The 18,366-nt window shown below is 43.1% G+C and overlaps 1 protein-coding gene and 1 long non-coding RNA gene across 4 annotated transcripts in view; one reads left to right on the top strand and one right to left on the bottom strand.

The window, feature by feature from the left end:
* Positions 1-9,607, bottom strand: part of LOC311582863 — a 32,471-nt gene extending 22,864 nt beyond the window's left edge. Inside the window, exons 1-2 of one of the 2 annotated variants that reach the window (XR_014774284.1) lie at positions 9,307-9,607; positions 4,982-5,362 (exon numbers count right to left, since the gene is read on the bottom strand). This is a non-coding gene — a long non-coding RNA (uncharacterized lncRNA). The remainder of the gene's footprint in view (positions 1-4,981; positions 5,363-9,306) is intronic. The other variant, XR_014774285.1, reaches the window with a different exon arrangement.
* Positions 9,608-9,757: 150 nt separating this feature from the next.
* The window catches only part of LOC311582851 (uncharacterized protein), a 16,746-nt gene continuing 8,137 nt past the window's right edge, over positions 9,758-18,366 (top strand). The window contains exons 1-4 of one of the 2 annotated variants that reach the window (XM_084756140.1): positions 9,758-10,100; positions 16,246-16,742; positions 17,304-17,371; positions 17,468-17,517. In XM_084756140.1, coding sequence (XP_084612266.1) covers positions 16,510-16,742; positions 17,304-17,371; positions 17,468-17,517 — 351 coding nt within the window. In that variant the 5' untranslated portion in view covers positions 9,758-10,100; positions 16,246-16,509. The remainder of the gene's footprint in view (positions 10,101-16,245; positions 16,743-17,303; positions 17,372-17,467; positions 17,518-18,366) is intronic. The other variant, XR_014774275.1, reaches the window with a different exon arrangement.

The raw sequence follows: 18,366 nt of genomic DNA, 5'->3' as shown, positions 1-18,366 counted from the left end.
CTTTCTGAATGTACTAGGAGAAATTTCCTGCTTATCTCTGGCATTTTCCTGTTTTTACCTGTCTTCTGATACATTCTGATCTTTAAATATACAAGAAAACATCCGTGCAATGTCATTTTTTGGGATTCTAAGTGATTCACATTTTTATATTTATTCTCTTCCTTTGTCTCTCTTTCTGTCTCTGTCTCTCTGTCTCTGTCTCTGTCTCTGTCTCTGTCTCTCTCTGTCTCTGTCTCTCTGTCTGTCTGTCTGTCTCTCTCTCTCTCTCTCTCTCTCTCTCTCTCTCTCTCTCTCTCTCTCTCTCTGTGTGTGTGTGTGTGTGTGTGTGTGTGTGTGTGTGACCACATGCTCCATTTTGTGCATATGGAAGTCTGAGGACAATCTGCAGACGTTCTCTTTTCACCCTGTTGGGTCCAGGGATTAACCCAAGTCACCAGGCTTGGCAGTAAGCACCTTCACAGCCATCTCACTGGCCCACATTGCCCCTTCTTCTGGTGACTCATGTTACTACATGCCAGGCAAAGAATCCTAAAGAACTATGATGAAAATGAGCTGATTCTAAGTGCTAGAAAGAGGAACATGTTCTTGTTCCTTTTCTGTTGCTATGAAATAGATGGAAATAAGCTTATTTCTTTGGAAATAAGCTTCTGTATCGTCAGAGATTCTCAGCAAGCGTCTATCTGGACACTGTCCTGTGCTTTCTGAGGAACGGAGAAAGAAGACTGTCTTGTACAAAGCGCTCCTTCAGTTCTTACATGTTTCTTTTTTTCATTTTATCAAGTTTGCGTGCCTCATTGCTTTTCTACATGCTCTTTCCATATGGCATACTGTGCCATCTTGCATTCCCACTGTGAGTTGCCTCTGTGTTCTATCCACTGCCCAGGATTTCCCTTACGCACTCTGCCCCCAGCCCTGTCCCATGCATGCCCTGGATGTCCTAGCTAGTCGACTCCTTCCATGCCACTGTGTCAATTACAGTCCATATGCTGAGAACCTCAAAGCATTCAGTTCCCATTCCAGCCTGTTCCTCTGAACTCTACAACTGTCTGTCTAGCTTTCCATTAGCATGTCTAGCATGATCACAGCTCAAAGTCAGTGTGTTCGCCAAGAACACAGAATCCCTGCTCCATGATGTCTTCTTCCTGTTTCCTATGAAGGAGAGTCATCTATGCTGAAATATAAGCCTGCTGTCATATCAAGCCCGGTTTTTTTCCTTTGTGCAAAATGTCCCTCTCGTTTGCTGATGTTTGGGGATGTTTCCTTGAGTGAGGCCTTTATTTCTCCCTTCGAGCACTTCAGCAACATCTCTTTCCTTCCTCCAGCCATCTATCTCTAGATAGATTCATCATTTTTTAAAAAAATACTAGCTTGATCGTACACTGTCAAAAATTAAATCCTTCAATGGCTCCCTGTTGCTTCTTAGACAGAAAAATAAAAACATTCTTCCAAAACTACAAACGTCCAACAATGGGACCCTTGCTCTCCCCCACTCCCACCTCCAATCATCCCATTTTATTCTGTGACCTGTTGTGGTGAGGAGGGAACAGTTACAGATGGAATCTGGACATGAAACTTCACCTTTTAAAAGAACTGCATTTCAGGAAGGAGACACCTCACCATCAAAGGTCAGGAATGCTTCAACCCCACTTCTTAATACTCCAGAATGTTGGGTCTTCTTTTAGATTGAACACAAATGTATATTTGTTCAAGAACTGCCCAGCACTCAGCAAATGGGGAGAGGGCCTCGTGGTATTCAGGAAAATGGAAGAGACTTGTGATGCAGACCAAAGAAGAAAAGTGGACCTTGCTTTAAACCTTGCTATTCCATGAGGCTATTTATAAAGGAGCTTGAGAACATTTATTCTTAGAACTTGTTTTCCCATAAAATGATTTAAGGTCGGTAATTAATTACATTGTCTGTGCAAGAGAACAAATCACTGACAGACCATGAAGGAGTCACAGTATTGGTCCAAAGCAGTAAAACGTGAAGGATCTCTTGGTTGTGATTTTGAAATGACCCAGGAACATCTATTGATTGTAGAGCTACTGATTTCCCCATCTTCAAGGCCCATAACTTTCAGTAAGTGACAGCAAGAAAGAAAGTATCTTTCTGATTAGGCCCATTAAATTGTCAATACATGTTCCCTTCATTTCCTTTTTCCTCCCTATCTTAGGTTCTGCTCTCCACGGAGATGCCATTTGGTCATTACCTCCTCTGGAGCAGCGTCCTCCATTAACTAACCATTGGCTTTAACCACTTTCCCCTTCCATGGTTGGCTGAACCAGAATGTGTCATCTTTGAATGTGAGAGGATGCTTCTCAAATTCATGCTCGTGGTCCTTAATCTGAGCATAGGATCTTGAACAAATTTGCTTCAAATCTGTATTAACTTCTTGACACTACTTAGCTGTTCATCTGTCCTACCAAACTGTAAGTCCCATAACAGCAGGGCCACTGTCATTGCCCACTTCTCTTTGTATACTCTCCTACCTGGTTTGATATAGCTCAAAGTTCACAGTTACCATTCAGCCATTACACACAGTTATTTCTGTGCCAATGTCTCTATAAGATACATAGGAAGCAGAAGACTTCTTCCCCGGGGTCTGAGAATTTCACTTTCAGGAAACTTTGCCTCATTAAAATGTGTTGAAGACACAAAAAGAAATCGTTCATCTGAGTTATGCCTATAAGAGTGTACTACCAAAGAGTTAAGACTTAAAATTTTATCTACGAATTCACTAAATAACAAGCCAGTTATTTTCATGAGCAATTTTCAGACATTCAAATTAGAACAAATAGTTAGAAGAAATGCTCTGTTCTGTGTTCTTTAAAAACCTTCGCTGCTGTTTTAAAACTCCACTCAGCTTTGTAGGTGAAAATGGGAGATATTTAATACTCTGCCAATTTTTTAATAAGTAGGAATATTTTTCTCTAGTAGCACAGCCACACCCAGAATGTGGGGATTTTTAAAGGATTAGTTCAAGCAGAGGATTCAAACTGCTGTCAGTGAACTTTTCTATACATTGTTACATGAAAATCTATTAGTTCAGTTTTGCCCTTTGCATATATATATATATATATATATATATATATATATATATATATATATATATATATATAAATCCATGAACATTTTTATTTCTTCATACATGCATTCATTCATGGAGTTATGATGGTTTTATAAGTGCCTTTTCTTCACAATATCAAAAAAAGTCACAAAAAGGCTGCCAAGGTCACAGTGGCAAATACAAACTTTTTAAAATTCTAATTTTCACTTGAATTTTGGCACTAGTAACATAATTTGTCAGTTTTATTTGAAGTGATAGTCTCACTTCATATATTTTTAGGAAATTTTCTGAATAACTGAATTGTTCCTCCATCCTTGAGAGTAAAAATGTCATTTCATTTTTCCCCCAGCGTGCTGACACTTTCGTTTGCAGCAAACATGTGAACATAAGCGCCAGTTCTTACAGCGAGCCTTCAGTCTACAGCAGGAGCATCTTGTGTGCCCTCTTTTCATGACCCTGTACTCAAGGACAGCATGACATAGCCAGAGATTAAGCATCTATTACAATTAGTATTCCTTCCTGGAGTCAAAAAGCCATGATTTCCATGCCTGTCTCTCAAGCAGCATCCCATCTTCCAGCCGTAAAGTGGTACTTCTAAGCCTAGCTAAGTGCATCATTAACACTAATACCAGTATCGCTGTAAGCATGGCAGCTACCCACAAGAGGAACCAGGTGGAAGAGCACAGGTGCCAGTTAAGAGAAGCAAAACCAAACCAATCCCAACTCCAGGTCCTAGTGCACATAGGGCAGGCAACATGGCTCAACAGACAGAAGAACTGACTGACAAGCATGAAAATTTGAGTTTGCTCCCCAGGACACATCTTGTAATAAGGAAGGAAGTGACTCTCCAAAGTCTAAGCTGTCCTCTGATTTCCATAAATGCACTGTGGCACACGTTCCCCCTCCATACCCTTGGACATACAAAAATAGGTAAATAAAATGTAATATTTTTAAGTACACGGAATGGAGTTGGAAAGCTGTGCAAGCACCTTCAGGCTGTGGCTGAGCCAGGGGAAGATGATGCTGATACTGCAGACAGTGGAAGAACCCAGGAGGGATGCTGTCAGATAGCGTTGTGGCAGGAGCAGTCTTCTCTTTATAATTGTAATGTTTTTCCAAAGCCAATTAACTTTCTTAATGCAGTGATTTGCCAAGGAGCGCAAAATGTCGTGGTCCAGGAAAGAAAACCAAGTACGACAGGTGAAATCTACTCTGAATACGGCTTACTTTTCCTTCCTTTGTCCCTTCAAATTCAACCTTGTATCCTATTCTAGAATGAAAACTCAGGCAGGACCATTGCTTTCTTAATGCCTTTGAGACAACACAGAACCCTTTGTTTCAGAGCCATTGTTTTAGGTACAGTTCAAAACAGGCAGTCCATAGTTTGAGTGGGACCCCCAAGGACAATACAGGCAGTAAACTTTAAACCCCTACCCAGATCTAGCAAATGGGCATAACATTCTCCACAGTTGAGTGGAGAGTGGGGTATGACTTTCACATGAACTTTGGTGCCTCATAATTGACCATGTCCCCTGGAGGGGGAGACCTGGTGGCACTCATAGGAAGGAGGGAAGGTTACCAAGAAGAGACTTGATACCCTATGAGCATATACAGGGGGAGGAAATCCCCCTCAGGAACAGTCATAGGGGAGGGGAATAAGGGGAAAATGGGAGGGAGGGAAGAATGGGAGGATACAAGGGATGGGATAACCATTGAGATGTAACAAGAATAAATTAATAAAAAAATTTAAAAAAAAACCAGCCAGTCCAGCAGGGTAGAGCAGGATGTCAGAACACTGGGAGTTCCTCCATCAACTCAAACTTGCTTCAGGTTGAGTGCATAGCATCTGCCATCCACCCCCTGTTTCTGAGCATCACAGAACAAACCCTAGAGGCTAAAGAAACCAGGCTTACCTGCAGGTACTTCTGTCACATGCAACTCCTCCCTATGGATGGAGAGAGGGGGTGGGAGGGGCACACATTTTCTTTTGTTTTGTTTTGTTTTTTTCTCATGGCATCTGGGAAAAAGTCTTGCCCACCTTCCTGCCCCACATAGAGAACTCTGGGAACAGCTCTTCCAGCACTAGTGGACCTCTCTCTTCAGGCTTTGGCCTCCTGATCTCTCACTCACTTCTCAGAGTAATGTTCTTTCTCCAGGACATCTTCATTGGTCCCTTTCACTGAGTCTTCATGTGACAATGGCACAGCACAGGTTTCTGCTTGGCCCTCATGGGTAGCTAGCTGCCTCAGTGTCCTTCCCCTCGACTTCAAGTTATGCAGAAATCCTTCCACTCACTAGGGGAACAGAGAGGTAAGTTTGAATCCTTAGTAATTAGGGCACTGAAATGTCTTTCATCCCAGGGTTTTCTCCCTTGAGCCTGGAAGTGGAACAAGTTTTTCAGTTATCCACCATGCCTTAGGAAAGATGTGGGGTACTTGACACCAGTGACATAATATTTGAGGGGCCCTGCTGAAAACAAGTGACATTTAACATCCTGCCATAATAGGCTTGAAACACTTAACAAAGCAAGATGAACAAAATTATGAATATACTTGGCATAGAAAAACAAACACAAAGTGAAGACTTTAATAACAAGAAAGCCATGTGCATTTGTTGAGCAAAGCTTTTCCGTGTGCTGTTACCTAATTTTCAAGGACTAAGAAATAAATATCAGGATCAAAGTCGTAACCTAACGTTTGGATAGCACCGCAGGGTTTACAAAGAGCTCTCTTGTGTGTTGTCTCCTTTGATTCACCAAAGAGTCTTCACGGCGTGTGGTATTCATCTCATTTTTCAGAGGAAGGACTGGGGTCAGGAATCTCGGAGGGGGCTAATTTCATAGGGTAGACCCCAATCAACAGAGACCTCCTTCCTGGAGGAGCAGTTTCCAGAGCCTAACCCAAGATCACACGCTGAAAATAAATGTTTAGAACCCCTTCATGCAATTTGATGCTACCACAATATCAGCAAACGTGAGCAGCTCGGCAGGTCATGGGCCGTGTTCATCATTCTCAAACTCGCATCATGGATCCTGTGCAGTACGGGTTCTGTAGTGTCATGTGCAGTAGGAACACATTACCGTGTGCAAGAGTTTGGCGGTAGTCGTTTGATGGGGCCTTGTACTTAGAACGATCAGAAGATCAGATAGTGTGGTGGATGATTAGTGCTGTCTGCCATGATGAGCCCAAGGAGGGGTGGGGAGCAGTGACACACATACCATACTGTGCCACCAAGCCTTGGAGTCTGTGAAAATGGGATGAATTCAGATATTATGAAGATGCATACTGCACTAAATACTAATAAGCCTGATTATAGAAACACGCTTCTCAAAATGCTCTGCACATTCCCAACACATTTGACATGTCATGTCGCATTTGCAATCTGGGACGGCCCTGCAAAGAAGGGATTTTTAGTCGTGTGTTACAGAGAAGATTGTGAGTCAAAACCCCGAAAGTCCTGTCCACAGTCCCAGAGCCTCGAGGTGTAATGGCAGTACTGGAACCAGGCTTCTCCAGCCATAGGTGCCACGTTTTTTTTTTGTTGTTGTTGTTTTTTGTTGTTGTTCTTGTTGTTGCCACCTACAACTGCTGCCCCCTGGAGGGGGCAGTAAAGTGATGAATGTAGACACAGCGGAGATGAGAATGCCAGTTTTATTATAGAGCGCTTGAGGTAATTTCATGGATGACATCCTAGATGATTTTTAGATTGACATTCCAGGGAATGATGCAGCCTTCCTGATAGCGAAAAGCAATTGCCCCTTTCAAATAACCCTCTGAGCTATGGAGGGACACAAGACCAACCTGAGATGACATTGTTTTCCCTTCCATTTCATAGCCCATTCTAGAGAGGACCACTGAGTGCTATTCTAAACAGGCCAGCAATATATTTATATCCAGGGAGCATCTATTAAGCATTTACTATGTGTTAGAGACCGTATGATATTGGAAAGACATAAACATGAGTGGGATCAACGTGTACATCCACAAATATTTGAAACTCACTTTCCTACATGTCCTATGTTAAAAAAAAATACGTAGGCGACTCAGAATTGCTTCTGAGGAGGGAGTCGCTATCTCTATATGTGTGGGGAAGGTGAGAACAGGAAGACAGGGAGATAATTCACAAAGGCGACGTAGCACGTTGTTCTCCACATGTTTTCAAGGGTGACTAGGCAGACATCTGTGAAAGGGAATCTAGACCAAAGGAGCAGCATAGCCCAGAGGCCTTAACCACGGGATGGGCTTTTGAAAATAGAGATGGCTCTGCGTATGTGACCTCTGCATGCAGCCTGATAAAAGAAAAAGGAAATTATCAGTTGTAATCACGAGATGCGCAGTCCCTAATCGTGACTAGCCCAGGTGCTTAACATCTCTGTGCTTTCATGTTTTCCTCTGATAACATAAAGATAACGATAGAAATGAATATGACAATTCTTGTGTGAGCACAGAAAGCACTGAAGGCACTGTTGACAGACACACAGTATTTAAAAGTGACTTGATGATGATGATATTAGAAGATGATGGCGCTGCTGCTGGTAATGGTGATGGCGCTGGTGGTGGTATTGGTAATGGTGACAGTTGTGGTTAAATAAAGATAATGCTTCTGCTGATAATAACATCCATTTATTTGTCTCTCTGCTCCTAATGCCACAACTGGGCTTCCAGATGCTGTGAGGAAAACAGAGGGCAATTTGGGTACAATAGTACAGTATGCTTTACTACTTTACCTACCAAAGTTGTACGCCATCTGTAGTGCTTTGTGTGGGGGGAAAGACACTTCTGAGATGCAGCTAAGAGATAACTCTTTCTGCACATAAATGGAGGCCTATATTAGAGGTCACCAAGCTGCCATCTCCAAGACAACTCAGGGCCCTACTTGCTTTTGGAAATAATGTTCCTTTGAAATTCAGTCACATTCATTCACATTCAGTTGTCTTTGATTGCATAATGCTGGCAAGTCTACACCACTTACTATCAGGAACTTTTCAGAAAAAGCCAACTCTTGCCCTAGATGATATCACAATAGCCACTATCTACTACCAGCTACAGCACAAATTCCAGAGGTAGGTAGGTTAATGCAGGGTTGATTGATTATTGGTAAAAGACATTGTCTCATTGATCCCACCCCCTACCCCAAACCTCACAGCACCACCAACCAATCTCTGATAGCAGACTCCATTGTTCACAGTTACTGATTCTGTAGGTTCACATATACACTAAAATTCAATCAGAAGCCCAATAGTGGTGCTCATGCGCTGTCTTGGTTGCCCTGGTCATGTACATGGAAACTGAGCTGCCTGTTGGCTACATTCTGAACAGGATGTCTAGGTACTTGGGGCATCAATTTCATGAATCTTCAGACAAACGGATGGAACTAGAAAAGATCATCTTGAGTGAGGTAACCCAGAACCAGAAAGACATGCATGGTACATACTCACTTACAAGCAGATATTAGGCATAGAATACTAACCATACTACAATTCACAGACCTACAGAAGCTAACTAGCAAGGAGAACCCTAGAGAGGATGCTTGATTCGCATTCAGAAGGCCAAATAGAGTAGACACCGGTCATGGTTGAAGAGAGGCAACAGATTGGGAGTCTCCATGTGGGTCCCCTAGTAAGGGGAACAGGGGCTATCTCTGACAAGGACTCCAGTGCCTGCTTTTTGATCACTCCTCCCCCAGCAGGCAGCATCGCTGGGCCACAGAAGAAGAGGAAGCAGGCTGTCCTAATGAGACCTGATAGGCTGAGGTCAGATGGTAGGAAAGCAAGTCTCCCCCTGTCAGAGGACCAGAGGAGGGGATAGGAATGGGAGGAGATGAGGGAGGGGGCTACAATCAGGATGTAATGTGAATAAATTATAACAAATAAAAAAGTAAATAATATATCCATGGTGAATAGTGGGAAATGACTGTTTAAGGAGGGAAAAGACCCATAGAGACAAAATATATGTCATATATTGGCACAGCACAATGTGCTGGGACTTTCTTCTTGAGCAACAACAAAAAAAAAAAAAATGGTCTCCTATGCCAAGTTCTGATGTGCAGAGGAAAATCCCTTGCGTTTTCATCTGCTGACTCAAAAGAACCAGGAAATATTCCATAGTGGCTTAAGCTCAAGAAGTCTCCACAACTAGTATAACAAAACTTTTCTGGGAACTGACTCTAGGCTTTGGGGCTTGGGGAGCTATGAACTCTGGTTTCCAGAAATCCTTTATAAAGACGCAAAGTGACTTACATTCTAGTCTCCTTCCTCTCCCTCTCTTCTGAAACTCCATGTAGCTTCTGATTGGCCAAATCTCCCAGTGTATTTTCTTCCTCTAAGCCTTCGAAGGTTTAGAAATGTCCCCGGAGATCACTACTTTGTGTCCATCCTGGTACTCTCTGGAACCAGCCATGAGCACTTCCTTCATACATGGGCATGTGATCTTGGGTTTGCGTTCTTATAAAATCATGTCATCTCTTATGTCCCTGTAGTACTGTATCCTCCATCTTCAGCTGTATAAGAGTCTGGGGAGGAGCCCATGAGGTGATGTGCTCGGCTGTATTGGTCTCCACATCTATTGGTTCCATATCTATGAAGGAATGGAATGTCAGACACCTCATTGTCCATTGTATTCATTACTTTTCTTGTTGTTATGGAAAAGGTTCCACTTTGGTTCATGAAGCAATCCATCGTGGCATGTAAGGCAGGGTGGAAGTGCATGGAGTGGCTGACCGCCGTGCATATGCAGTCAGGAACTAGAGAAAGATGAATGCTGGTGTTCAGCTCACTTTCTTTTATATACTCAGTCCTGGACCTCACCAATGGACTGTAGCTGCCCTCATTGTGGGGGGGCTTCTCCTCAGTTAAATATATCTGGAAGTAGATGCACAGATATGCTCTGAAGTGTATTTTCATGGTTAATCTAAGCCCAGTCAAGTTGACAATCAAGATTAGCCCTCAACCTGATCATCTAAGTCAGGAACTAAGCCACAGAGACCCTGAAAGGCTTGCCATGGGAATCATGACATCCACTTTATGCACTCAAGGTAAGAGTTTTGGGGGGATCCTCCCTTTAACAAGTACTCACTTGTTCTTTCTTTACCTCCTTCTCTTCTTCCTTTCTTCATTCCCATTTATTCTCCCCCTCCCTCTCTTGCCTGCCCTTTAGGGTCTGGTTCCCTCCCCACCCTCTCTCTCCTATTGATTCAAATAGTAATCAATATCACACCTTTGTCATCAGGACAGAGTCTTATCCCAATCAATTAATCTGATTTGATCTGGGAGTCTAACACATGCTGAGCATAGAGGGCTTGGTGCTTAGACTAGATCCATCAAGGAGATGGGCTGCCCTAGTGGGATTCAGGTTTTGTCCAAGATGGGCAGACAAGGTACACTCAACCCTGATTATACAAGTGAGAAAATCCCATGGACCATGGAAGAAGTAAATCAATACACAAGCAGAACAAGACAACAACGTAAGAGTCTCAGAACTGGGTTAGCCTCTCAGGGAGTTATCATACTCATATAGGAAATGTCAGCGGCTCGCCAGCTTCCCCTTGCAAGGAGGACACTCGACAATACACATGAAAAGACCAGCTACATTATGAACTATTAAACAGATGCTTATTATTTGAGGAAGAAGCATCTCATCCATGTGACCCAGTAAAAGTTTGCAAACTCATTTGGACAGAAAAGCAACAGGGATTGAAATGCACGTATGATGAGCATCTCCTCTGGGTCCTTTACCACGCTAAAACTCACCTCAGGAGCTCCCCGCACCTGTAATTGTACATCATCAACTCAGCTTTGTAGATAAGGACTACAAGGCTCAGAAGAAAGGCAGCTGGCTGAGGTTGGGTCACAAAGCTGAAGAAATGAGAGAGGGAGCTCGAATCCATCTCCGTCTTCCTGAAGTTCTTTCCTCGGGAGATCCAAGTGTCATCTCACATGGGTAACCGCTGAGGTCATCTGATGCCAAAAGCCCACGGTCTCGCTGTAATTACTCTTCTGAGTGAGGATAATTGGATGACCCAGAGCAAAACACGCCTCCCAAGGATACAGGAAGGTCATTTCTCAGCCCCACTAGCAATGTGAATGGGTCCCTAGGGTTGGCATAAGGATGGAGAGGGGAAAGATACCAACATGCTGTGGAGTAAGGATGGATGAAACAATTGTGAAAGCTTTATCCCAGGGGACTTCCTCCACCTTTGGGGTCCTGGAGTTCAAGGAAAAAATAAAATCACGAGGGAGTTTTTGCTGACACTTTCGACTGTCCTAATAACAGGAAGAAGGATGGGGCTATGGCTGAAGGAGCAACGCCTGGCAGCAGGGTAATCATTGAGGGAGGCAACACGAGCTTTTGCCTTTAAAAAAATGACTCAGGGTGTGCTCAGATGAAAGTACAAGGTGGCCCAGGGAAGGGAGAAACACAGATATACATGTGCATCTGGGCAATTTCAGGTTCCAGGGCTGTGCACAGAGAGAACTGACAAGCCTGTTAAATATTGCTCACCAAGAAGTTGACTAAGAAAATAATGCTTTTTATCCATGCTGTTTTCTTGGTGTTTGAGGTTTTGAGACATTAATTCAACATAGTATTCTAGATAAAATAGTGGGTTTTGGCTGTTATTGTCATGTCTGATCCCTGCCAGGTTATGAATAAAGATAGTGTGATTTCCATATTTATTAGCTACGTTTTTACAAGAAAAGAACGGCTCCAAGACTCCCATGGTCCATGATCTGTGCTGACTGGCAAGGACATTTAAAATAAGCCCCTGTCACCAATTCTCATTTCACACTGGTCACAGTGATAGCTGTGCATGAAATCATAATGGAGGCTGCTCCCATGTCTGTTCTGAATATCAAGTTTAAGTGTAACGAGGTCATCTGGGACTCTGTCACCTTTCTAAAGAGCATAGGATGTCACTGATACCCCAAAACCTATCTCAGGAACACAGTGGCCTAGATGAACTCAAATGACAGAGGTTCTGATTGTCACCTCTCTGTCTTGAGCTTGTAGTCTCAGTGGAAAGGCCTGTCATTTGGAAGGAACACCGAGCAATATCCCGTGTCAGGGCCTTAATACCTTCACTGGTTGTTTAGAACTCAAATTGCTTCAGCAGTCCACACTATCCTTTGGGAATGCAGTTTCTTCCAGCTAGCAAGGACTGGATGCAGCCTTCTGGCCATGTTCGTTCCCATTATCTTGTGGGAAAACCCATGCATATAAAATCTCACCAGGAGTATCCTTCACAGATACAGGAGGGATGCTAAGAAGACATTATTTGCCTAAGACATACAGACTATAATTTAGAAGAACCTAGGAGCCTGCAAGGTAAGGTTCTTGGTGGCTCTTTATCTGATAGAGCAATGAAGGTCACCTGCATGAATGGACAAGGGGACAGAAGATGAAAGTGATGAGTGAATTTGAATTTTCATTTTCTATGGTCATTTAAATAAACCTTCTTACTTCTGGCATCACTTATCAATAATTGAAGCCCTCTGGAAATGGTGTTTCCTCCTAGGGACAGCATTCTGTGAGATGGTATATCTCTGTACCACTTTCCTGCTTAAGGGTTAAGCCAGCAACATCTTGTCTATTTCCCAGGGCCTGGGAAGGATTGTAAAACAATATAGACATTTAGCACAGAGTGTCTTTGGAAGAGATGTTTCTCTGCTCTTTTCTCAAGAGCCTGAAAGCAACTTTACATTCACTCTGAAAACACACAATCTTTTGAGACATCTCACTGAGTGTAATTGGAGCCTCATCTAAAGAGAGTGTCCAGACCCACCACAGAGGTTCACTGGGGATTTGGAGATCCCCTTTTATAGGACAGCACTGCTTCCAAGTGTTTCAGTCACAACTCCGTGTTTTACTCAGATCCCTTCCTTTTTAAGGCACATTCATTCCTACAAACACAGAGAAAATGATAAAGGACAAAACATAACCTGAGGGATACTGGGAAGGATACACTGAACCAACCTGCAGGAAAGTCCCTTCTTACACACAGAGACCAGATTTCCTTTTGTTTTTAATATCTCTAGACTGAAGTCTTCAGATTTTGCTTTGCCCATCTAAGATCAGGGACCACCCACAGATAAGTGTGGGAGGATAAGACTCAACCTTATTGCATTTTTTTTCAAGTAGTTCGCTTGCTGGTACCCTATGGTGACCATCCCTGTTACTGGTATTAAATGAGTAGGTCAATGGTTTTTCCTGATGAGAAAGAGGCTCTCCTTAATGCATGGTACATCCTCACCAGAATCCAGATGCTTTGGGAAGCATCCCCTTGCTTCCCTTACCCTACCAAGAGATTTATCCTCACTGAGCCCCACTGAGGAACAGCATTCATGCAAGCGAAAGTAAAGGTCAAAAGGTAGACTCAGGTCTGAACAAAGAATATTTTCTTTCTTCACTTTCTCTCCTCACAGCTTTCTCTTACAATAACTCTCTCTAATATTCCTAAAGTTCCCATAAATAGGAAATTTGGAAGTGTGTGTGTGTGTATGTGTGTGTGTGTGTGTGTGTGTGTGTGTGTGAGAGAGAGAGAGAGAGAGAGAGAGAGAGAGAGAGAGAGAGAGAGAGAGAGAAGAGAGAGAGAGAGAGAGAGAGAGAGAGAGAGAGAGAGAGAGAGAGAGTGTATGTGTAGCTGTACTAAAAAACTTATATTTTTAAAAGTGTTGTAAACTATTGAATTCTTAAGGAAGTCTTTGCACCAGCCTCCCTTGAACTAGGACAGTCCTCTGTGATGATTTGACAGTGGGTTCAGTTCTCGTGGAAGGGGTATAACCTACTGCAGCTGATGAACCCTAATTTTTTTCAAGAATAAGGAAATTCCAGATCCACTGTTGATAGAATCCTGAAGAGTTGCCCAATGAAGAAAAGTTTTAGATTGGTAACTCCATAGCATCATCAATTGGGGAAGAATAATGTACCCAATAGCAAATAAGTTCAGCCATGGCAGTGCATGCTTGTAATCCCAGCCACACAGGGACACCTTGCCTCAGAAGAAAAAAACAAAGGAGGGACTACAGAAGTTATTTAACCTCTCACATGCCCAAATATAAATTTTCTTGATTTGTAAGATGTCATCCATAAGCACTATCAACAGAGTTCATTAATTCATGTAACTGTTTAGAACAGAAGTATAATGTAAAATGACAGCATTCGAATGGCAGCACTATTACATAGGAAAGATAACAAATATTATCTCTAGATGCTTGTTGTACACAGGTAGAGTAAAGGTGGTGATGAAAAGATATGGGGATGGGAAGATGGCTGCATGAGGACAGAAGTTTGATTCTCTAGATGCCACATAAAAGTTGGTCTCAATGACACACCCAGTCAGTGGGGAGACAGAGGCGGGAGGATCCCTGGACTGGTCAGCCAGTGCAACCAAGTCAAAAAGCGTCAGGTTCAGTGAGAGAGACCCTGTCTCAATCAAACATAAATTAGAAGGATATTGAAGAAGACACTGGACTTTGACCTCTAATGTATAGGCACATGCACGTGTGCACATACAGACAGAAACACAATAATTTAAAATTAAAAAGTAATGAAAATATAAAATAAATATGATAATTTCTATATTAGAGGCACATACATGTGGTAACTTGAGTTTTTCTAGGACTTCTAAGGAATAAGAAAAGGTTTTTCCAGAAAAGACATTTGAGCTAGAACATCAAGGAAGAATGCCTTTTCCACATAGCTGTTCTGTAAAATCTTTTGGCCAAAACATTTTTAAAAGTCCAATGGTAAAAAATTGTTTTTGAAAGTCCAATAGTGCCCCCCTACAGAGGATTTTGGAGAAATCAAGTCCTTTACTCTAAGGTTGTCCTTTGTAAGCCAAATGCAAAATCAATCAGAAGTATAACTGTTTGTTTGTTTGTTTGTTTGTTTTTCAAGACAGGGATTCTCTGTGTAGTCTTGGCTATTCTGGGCTCACTTTGTAGACTAGGCTGGCCTTGAACTCACAGTTATCTGCCTGCCTTTTCTCCCAAGTGCTGGGATTACAGGTATGTGACATCATGCCAGGCAGAAGTATAACTTTTTAATTGTTAACAAACTCAAAAACTTAGGTGAACAAGAGCCAGCTCTAGACAGATTGGTACTACAGGATGTGCACAGAAAGCTCTAAAGTCCCTGCTCCTTAGACATGGAGTTCAGTGCAATGGATGAGCACCAAATATTGTCTGGAAATTAGCAACATTAATTAAAGGACAGAGGAATTCTGAAGCAAATCCCAAGGCAGCCAGCCACTCAGGGTCACCAGTGTCTGACATGGCAAGAGCCCCAAAATACGCAAGAAAGTATGTTTAATTTTAAATGCCTTGTTTGCTAGTCGATAAAGAATATTATGACCCTCTGTGCAATGTGATGTCACTTCTGTTGTTTTTCAGTCTTCATTTGAGAAACTGGTAGAAATATAAAAAATAATTTATTCTGACGAATTGGCTCGCATGATTATGGTAGCTGGCAAGTCTCAAGACCTGTAATCAGAGGTGGCCACCCAGGAGAGGTTGTGCCTAAAGATTCCATCTGAAGCCAGGCTGGCTTTACACCCTGGGAGAGCACAAGTTCCAGTTCAAGACTGAAAGGCAGGAGGGGCTGGTGTCTCAGGTAGGGTTGGTATTGGAGAAAGGGCTTGTACCCCTCTTCTAGACAATAAGGCAGGAGACCATCTTACCATTCTGGAGGTGGTGTCTCTTCTGCCCCAGTCACGCCTTCCAAGTATTTGGAGAGTTCCCTTCACACAGGGGAGAACACTCTGCTTTACTTGATCCACTAATCTCACCCAGAAACATCTAGACTAACGTGGCCACCAATCCCCAGGGACCCTGTAGCTGAGTCCTGTTGAAACATAAACTCTCCATTGCCACTCTTGTGCTGGTTCATTGGTTAGATAAGCAGAGGCACCCTATTGGGTGGACATTTCACCCCTGGAAACTGTGTTAGCTGGAGTGGTGATGAGATGTTACCGTAGCAGAAGGAATGCAGTGGTTAATATAGATTATCGACTTGACAGGTCCAGGAAAGGGCAGAAAGCTTTGCGCACATATAGGAGCAAGTGTCCAGTTCGGCTGGCTGAAGGGCCCACTTGTGCGGGTGGCGCCCTTCCATGAGCTGGAGGCCTAGACGGGGAAAGCAAGCTAAGCGCTATCATTCACCTCTTTCTCCTTTTAAACCTGTAGATACAGTGTGACTGGCCGCCTCAAGCATCTATTGCAGTGGTTTCTCTTATCACGGCGAACTGTCCCCTGGCATGGGGATATGAAATAAACTCTAACTTAATTAAGCATCAATTGCCAGGTATGTTGTCCCAACACCAAGAAAAGGATGAGCTCCAGAACCAGGGAAGACTTCGTTGGAGTGCAGAGTTCTGATGTGTATTTCCTCAGCTCCTAAACGTGTTGAGGTTCTCGAACAGTGTAGCACAGCAGAAGTTTATCATCAAGATGGACCTAGGTATTTGTGGGTTGCGACTAGAAGACCCAAGCGTTCCCGAACTGAAGGCGGAGGACTGTGCTGGTGCCAGCGGACTTGACTTAGCAAAGTTTCCAAGGCAGCATGCGGCCCTTCATTATAAAACACACATCATTAAAATCCTCTTCCCGGATGGAGCAGACCCGTGCACCTTCCCCACACAGCATGATGGAAGGCACAGTTTGGCATTCACCTCGCTAGCCTGGTAGGTGCAAACAGCCAGTTCTCTTCCTTCAGGGCCAGGCTGATCTTTCTCTTGGCCCAGTTTGTGAGTTTTTGCTTTGCATTCCATCATATTAATTGGTTAATTGCAAGCTTTCCACCGGGCTTCCTGCTGTTTGAAATCCCCAGGGTGCTTCACTTAGGAACAAAAAGTAAAACTTGTACCAATCTCTCACACAAGGCTCTTTCCTCAAAACAGAAAGACAAGGGAGACTTACTTTTTCTATCTGCTGAAAGTGTCCATTTTGACCACTCTTTTGTACTTCAGTGGCCTTAAGGACTCAGAGTTGGCTCAGGCATCATCTCCATGTCTGTTTTTGATCAGCTGGTCCTATTCTGAGTCAGGAAGCTGAGGATCTCAGGCTTACTTGACACAGTTTGCATCATCTAATCTAGGCTGGTCTAGCTGAGACAAACACTCTATGGATGTTATTTATGTTCAGGCCGAACCAGCCTTAAAGGGTCGGCTTGTCCAGGCTTAAAGAGGCTTGTCCAGGGCTGCCATGTGTGGAAGAAAAGCTCCCCAATGCATCTCTGCTTCCAGCTCTCAAATACATGGCTTCCAAACCACACCATGGAATGGAAGGGCCCGTGGTGAGCAAGATTTTCTAGGTGATTGCTTATAAATCTAGCTACCTCACTTTACCCCCTTGTGACCTCAGTGTTAATTCAACTAGATTAATTAAACTATAAAATTTTAATCCCCAGATCTCAGTAGGGGTACATTTCTTACTCCTACTACGCTATATGGCCGACAGGTAAGCAGCAGTCTGCTCTGGTAAGTGTTCGGGGGCCCAGGAAGACTGGCTCTCATACTTCAGCCCTTGCTTCCCAGGCCAATATAATGATGGGGCAGGAGAGACTGAAAGTATTTCAAAAGCCGCAGCCCAGAAGTAGTAAAGATTGCTTTCACCCACAGCCCACCAATACCACATGAATGAAGGGAACCCAGAAGCATAGGGGTGCAGAACGGGTATCTGCAGCAATGGAAGCAGCCACTGGAGCCTCTCTTTTGTCCTTCATCCTAGACTCCCAGCTGCCAACCTCTTCCCAACCACCCCCAGGCTTTAGACCCTCTTGGCCTCTTGTCTACAACTGTTGCTATCAGCAATGCTGCCCAATCCGGATTTATTTAAGTATAGCTACATACACATGTACATGTGTGTATGCTATCCCACTGGTAGTTGATAGACAACAAGCAGAAGTAAAAGCCAACCACAACTGCAGCGTTCTGATACTGAAGAAAAGCTCCCCAATGCATCTCTGCCTCCAGCCCTCATACACATGGCTTCCAAACTACACCATGGAATGGAAGGGCCCCTGACTAGCAAGATTTTCTAGGTGATTGCTTATAAAATGTGTGTATGTATGGATTCATGGAAATATGATATCTTGATTCACCATTGCTTTGCGTAAGTTTTCTTTTGAGTGTTATTTTCATATTACTTAAAAGATACATTTAATTTATACTTCAATAAATAAATAGTAAAAAAAAACATTCAGATAGACAATTTTAATTTAATTACCCATTTTTATGTTTAGATAGTAGTGATCCTGCCAGTTCCACTACCACAATACATAATCATACAGACAGCCATACCTACACA

Source organism: Acomys minous, assembly GCF_964271855.1.
Source record: "Acomys minous genome assembly, chromosome: 2".
NCBI lineage: Eukaryota > Metazoa > Chordata > Mammalia > Rodentia > Muridae > Acomys > Acomys minous.
Note: the sequence above shows the minus strand (reverse complement) of the source record. Positions and strands in the feature narration are given on the sequence as shown.